This window comes from Camelus bactrianus, chromosome 11 (genome assembly GCF_048773025.1).
Source record: "Camelus bactrianus isolate YW-2024 breed Bactrian camel chromosome 11, ASM4877302v1, whole genome shotgun sequence".
Classification (NCBI taxonomy): Eukaryota; Metazoa; Chordata; class Mammalia; order Artiodactyla; family Camelidae; genus Camelus; species Camelus bactrianus.
In genome coordinates, this window is record NC_133549.1 from 9898595 (window position 1) to 9904594 (window position 6000).

At 57.9% G+C, this 6000-nt stretch overlaps 1 protein-coding gene across 2 annotated transcripts in view; it reads right to left on the minus strand.

Annotated features, from left to right (window-relative positions):
• CAPN9 (calpain 9) overlaps positions 1-5296 on the minus strand; it is a 46529-nt gene extending 41233 nt beyond the window's left edge. The window contains exon 1 of one of the 2 annotated variants that reach the window (XM_074373191.1): positions 5003-5296. In XM_074373191.1, the coding sequence (XP_074229292.1) occupies positions 5003-5215 (213 nt within the window). In that variant the 5' untranslated portion in view covers positions 5216-5296. The remainder of the gene's footprint in view (positions 1-5002) is intronic. The other variant, XM_074373192.1, reaches the window with a different exon arrangement.
• Between the last annotated feature and the right edge of the window lie 704 nt (positions 5297-6000).

Consider the following 6000-nt stretch of genomic DNA (forward strand, 5'->3'; position numbering starts at 1 on the left):
GGAAGAGCTTTGCCCTGAGCTGTCTTCCTCAAGCTCCCCAGGACTCTGCTTCTCCTCTGCTCTGGGTCCTGAAGGACCAGAGGAGGATACTGATGCCTTTGAAGGGAGGAGGAGTCCCCGGGACAAAGAGCTGAAGTGCAAAGCACTCTCTCTGCATTTCCAGGATGTGCCAGCCCGTGGGTTTGTTAGTTTTAACAATCTTTCAGCAGACTCAGCCGGGAGAGTGTCCGAAGTATGCTGTGCCATCTGTGTACCACAAGCCCAGGTCTGGCTGGGGTCTGACGGGCATCCTGAACAGCAGCCCTGGATCCCCGCCTCCGCCCTGGCAGCCTCAGGAGTCTTGCATTAGCTGACCCCCATCTCCAATACGGCAGAGTGGGCAGTTGTAAATGAGGGGTGGCTCCTCCGAGTCTGTCTTGCCCATGAGGACCTGCCCCCACCACGCGTTTTCTCCTCCTTGACCTTGGCTCCTAAGGGCATCTGCAGGTGGAAAGGCACACTGAGGGCAATGGGAGTGGTCCCAGCAAGCCCTCTCTGGTCAGCAGAGGGGTCTGGCAGGCATAACTTCTCCCGGCTGGGTCCCCATCTGCCATGTGGAACACAGACCGCCCTCCTCCAGTTGGGACATTTTGGCTGGTTGCCAAATCTGTATTGGAGCCCCTGCCCCCAAGGGCACCCCAAGAGTCCCCACGGCACTGCCTGCACAGCCAAGCCCCTCTCAGGGGAGTCTCCCCAGGGGCTGAACCAGCTCTGCTCCCACTCCTCTGGTGCATGGAGATGGAGCCTGAAGACTGGCAGATCCCAGCCCTGCACAGGGCCAGACGCTGGCCTCCTGGTGCCAGATGGGCTGTGGGCATGGCGGCCCCTCCTCCCCACCCTCGCTGTCAGCTGTCAGCCCCTCCCCGCCTTCTGCTGGCCTGAACCCCCCCCCCTTCGCCAAGTGTGCCTGCAGCTGCCACTGCCTCCCAGCTCCCATCTTGCAATTGTTGGTTTCATCCGGGAGAATTTTATCAAATTGCATCAAACTGTGAATGGATAGAGAAAAACACGAAAGGTGAAAATGCAGAAATTCTCACCAAGTGAATGCCAATTAGCGATTGGGTATAAACTGGTGAGATCCCGGATGTCTGACTGTCCAGCGCTGCTGTGGGTCGGTACATCCGTGTACCAGTCACGGGGTTCTGTGCACGCGTGTGCTGTGAGCGGGGGTTAAATGCCCGTTAGCACGGATGCCGGCAGGTGCAGGTCAGGTGCGGGTGCCGCCCGTGCGCACCGTGGGACTCGTGCAGGCATGGGGAGTGCGTGTGCCCTGCGTGCATGCTCCGGTGTGTGGCACGTGTGCCTGGGTGTCCTGCATATGTGTGTGGGGCCCGCAGGTGTGTTTGTTCACATGAAATGCTGTCTGCAGGCTTGAGGATGAGCGTCCCCTGACACTACAGTGCTGTGAGAGGAAGATCAGAGGCATCTCCCCAGACCGGAGGTGACCCCAGAGTGTGGTTCAGGGGCCCAGGGAGGGAGGCCAGCCTGGGCGCCAGCAGGTGGGCTTCCTGGAGGACCGGGGGCTGAGCATCTGGGAATATTGGCTTTCAGGACCTGTGAAGCATTTCATTTAAAGGGGGAAAAGCTGAACATATTTATACAATAGAGTACAGGGAACTATATTCAATTATCTTGTAGTAACTTATGGCGAAAAAGACTATGAGAACGATTATGCGTATGTTCCCATATGACTGAAGCACTGTGCTGTGCACCAGAAACTGACACAACGTTGTAAACTGACTAGACTTCAATAAAAATATACTGAAAAGGGATAAGCCATATTTCTAACAAGATATGAGAAGCTGAGCCCTATGATCCACAGCCGTGTGCAGACCCCAGCTGTGTGTCCAGTGGGTGTCCTGGGGTAGCGCCAGCCTCTGGGGACTGGGAGGAGCCACACGGGGACACCCAGGCCACGTGGCCGGGGCTAGAGGGGTACCCGTGCCTGCAGGGGGCCGTGTCTGGGTTTAGGCTGAGAAGTTGAGGCAGGAATGGCATGGATGAAGGCAGGTGGGACCAGGCAGGGAGTCTGGGAGAAAAATTGAGGCCAGCGCACTTGGGAGCTGAGTCAGGCTACAGGCCCGAAGGCAGGCCCTCAGCTGGACTGCACCCTGGCTGTGGCCCATACGGCCGGGAGACCCCCACCCTCCTCACTGAGACGCACACCCTCTCCACGAGGCCTGGTGCAGACTCACCACTGGGTGCCCTCACCTTGTCGCCCGCCCAGGCCCAGGTGGGCACTCCCTGATGTCCCCTGACTTTCCTGCTTCTGCTTGTTCTCAGGTGCCACTCCCCCGCCCCCACGCACAGCTGTGTTTGACAAGAAGGTGGTGCTGGCATGGCGCCCGCCCCTGTCACGGTCTCACCGGGTGGCCGGGCTCTTGCTGCTGGGACAGGCACCACAGACGTGCTGAGCAGAAAAGCAAACAGCGCCCGAACCACAGAGGCTTGCGGAGGGACACTGGAACTCAGCGCTTCCCTGTTGCTCCTGCCCGTCCCCATCCCAGCGACCGTGGGCCCCCGTCCTGTGAAAGGGACCTCAGCCCCATCACCCCCGTGCTCCTGACGTCACGGGCGTCTGGGTCGTGATGCTAAGCCCCTGCCTGGCCTGAGGGGGCTTCTGGGAACGAAGACGGAGGGGGCGATGTCCGCTGCAGACAAGGCAAAGGGGAGAAGATTCTGAAAGAGGCTTCGGTTTCAGGACAGACGGCAGCACAGCTATGAGAAATCGAAGGACCATCCGGCCCTCAGCAGGCAGTAGAAGGGTCCAAAGCGGCAGGGCTGTGGCTGGGGGCCTCGCCCGCCATTCGGGGCCACACTGAGAGGACATCAGGGGTAAAGAGGACCACCTCCCATAGCTGGGGTCCCCTGGGGTCCTGCAGGCGACTGGGGGACCAGGGAAGGCTGCACACAGGACAGGGCTGTGGGGGAGCCTGGCCTCATTCCTGGGCAATGCCGAGCCCATTGAAGGTGCCGAGCAGGGGATGGCCAGACCCCTGGACGCAGCAGGGGCGGCCTGACAGACTAAGGAAGGAGGCAGGGAGATCAGTAACAAGCGAAGGAAACTGCAGGAATTTCTCAGAAGGAAGGCTTAGCCATTCCGTGACAGCCTTGTTGGAAAATACTAGACAACCAGAAGCAGCTTACACCTGACCCAGGGCAGCACGGTAAGTAGGTGTGCACGCACACACACATGCGCACGCATGGCCCACAACAGGAAACAGCAATAAGGAGCTTACCTCTGCGTAAATAATGGCTTGTGTGTGTGCTTTGGGCCTGGCCCTGAAAAGCCCAGAGGTTTTTGTGTTTGTTTTTTGGTTTAAAATAGACGTGTTGTGGGGGTTGTGTGCAGCTCAGTGGTAGAGCGAGTGCTTAGCATGCATGGGTTCAATCCCCAGTATCTCCATTTAAATAAATAAAATAAATAAAATTTAAAAATAAAATAGACATGTCTAGTTAAAACACCAACACTGTTTAAATGTAGGGAGATGGAGAGGCTGACATGGTGAACCCTGTGCCACCTGTCCATGTGATAAGATTCAGAGCTGAAGGTGGTGATGGTGGTGATGGTGATGAGGGTGATGGTGGTGATGGTGATGAGGGTGATGGTGGTGATGAGGATAGTGGTGATGGTGATAGTGGTGAAGGTGGTGATGGTGGTGATGGTGATGAGGGTGATGGTGGTGATGGTGGTGATGGTGATGATGATGGTGGTGGTGATGATGGTGGTGGTGGTGATGATGATGGTGGTGATGGTGATGGTGGTGGTGATGGTGGTGGTGATGGTGGTGATGATGGTGGTGGTGGTGGTGGTGATGGTGATGATGATGGTGGTGATGGTGATGATGGTGGTGGTGGTGATGATGATGGTGGTGATGGTGCTGGTGATGGTGGTGAAGATGGTGATGGTGGTGAAGGTGGTGATGGTGGTGATGGTGGTGATGGTGGTGAAGGTGGTGATGGTGGTGAAGGTGATGGTGGTGGTGATGGTGATGGTGCTAGGAATAGCAGTGAGAACAAGAGCAGTCATTTGTTGTACACCTTCTGTGTGCTGGACATTAGACCTACATTGGTCATTATAGTTCACACCTTACAGGTGAGGTGACTGAGGCAACTTTCATGACAAGACCGCAGTCACAGGACACATTAGTGGCAGAGTGGCACCAACACTCAGGGTCCCTTTTGGTCCAGTATCCTGTGCCTTGCCCACAGCACCCTGGCCCCACAGCAGCCACGCCCAGACCAGGGCCCACCCGGGGGAAGGAGGTGGAGCCCTGACTCATCCAGCTTGGCAAATATTGACTCCTCATTCCAGGCACCAGCTGGTGCTGTTTGGGACCAGCACCTCCAGACTGTGGGTGGTGCGGGGAGGTGTGGTGTGGTGTGGATGCTGGCCCCCTACCTGCCCCACCCCCAGGAAGGGAGACACACAGTCTGGGGGGACAATCTATGCTACATGTGCCTTCTGACCACTGCACGTGGCCTGAGCACTTGCCCAGCGAGCTTCTGTCCTCACCAAGCACCCTGGGCTCCAGCCCGAAGCCCCTGCACACCTCACATGCATCAACTCAGCGTCAGCACGAGGGGTTTTGCGAGGGGGCTGCCTCCCGCCTGACTCTGCCTGTTTTCTCTTGGGCACTGGTGGAACGTGTCACCTGACACTTCTGGATAAAGCTTTGCCTCCCGCTTACCACCTACAGACAAGATCCTCTCTGACCCTGGGTCCTGGGCTCTGGGGGGAGTCACAGGGCTGGGGGCACCACTGGGAGCATCCTGCTGTCCCCGGGGCATCATTCCTGCCTTCAGACCTCACTTCTTCTAGACAGCGGACCTGGCAGGTGCCTGAGTCCCGTTTGTGCGTAGCCCACCCCTCCCAGCCCGTCCTTTCCTTGCTGCCCCCTCCTTGGGCAGCTGAGCCACACACCCCCTATCTGCTGACCCCACCGCGCCTGGTAGCACTCACCCCTGGCCGTTTCCACACGAAGGGGATCTGGGGCCTCTTGCTGTAGAAGAGAGAGGAGCTGTTAGCTGGGAAGTCTGCATCTTCAAACAGGACTCCCGTCTGCAGGCACGCCCGCCTCAGCTCCTCGAAGCTCTGGCCGGAGGAGTGGGTGATGCGGGCATCCTTGGGGGTGGGGGGCTCTTGAGGCCCTGGGGCCGAGTAGAGGTAAGGCATGGCTGTCCTCAGGCCAGCGATGGATGGGAAGCAGCAAGATGTGGGCGCACTGGGCTGAGTGGCCCCTGGCCTCCACCTGTTTTCCTGGGCAACTCCCTGTTAGACGGAAATGGGGCACGCCCTGATGGCAAACTTTCACAGGGCCCTCTGCCCTCCCAGGGGCTCCCCTAGGTGCAGAGGGAGCTCCGAGGCTGGGCCAGTTCTGGGCAGAGGCAGTGCCCTCTGCCTGATGCACGGAGAGACCCAGTCGGGGAGAGAGGGTTGCTTTGTGGGGAAAGAGAGCAAGATAGCAAATTGGTCCAGGAGGTGGCAGGCAGCGCTGGCTTTGCTTGGAGGAGAGGGCACAGGGTGATCTTGAATCACGTTTTAAATCAGAGAATTGCGGAGTCCCGGAGTTGGAAAGGAGCTTGGTGAGGTCACAGTAGTCTGTGTTATGGGGACAGCTTTCTCACAGCCTGTCTCGTTTTGATTTAGAGCAGGGTCGGCACACTTTCCCTGTAAAGAACCAGATAGTAAGTCTTTCTGGCTTTGTGGGTCCTTTGATCTGTGCTGCAACTCCTCAGCTTTTGGATGGCGGAGCAAAAGCATCCACGATGCTACGTGAAGGAAAGAGCGTGGCCATGTGCGGGGCAGACTCCACTTACAAAAGCAGGAGGGCGGGACCCCGTGCAGCCGGAGCTGGTGGCTCACCGGGGACGTCCCGCCTCCTCCAGGGCACGATGCCTCTGTCTCTGTTACTCCTGGCAGCTGGCCTTGGGAAACATTTGCAAAAACAGACATATTAA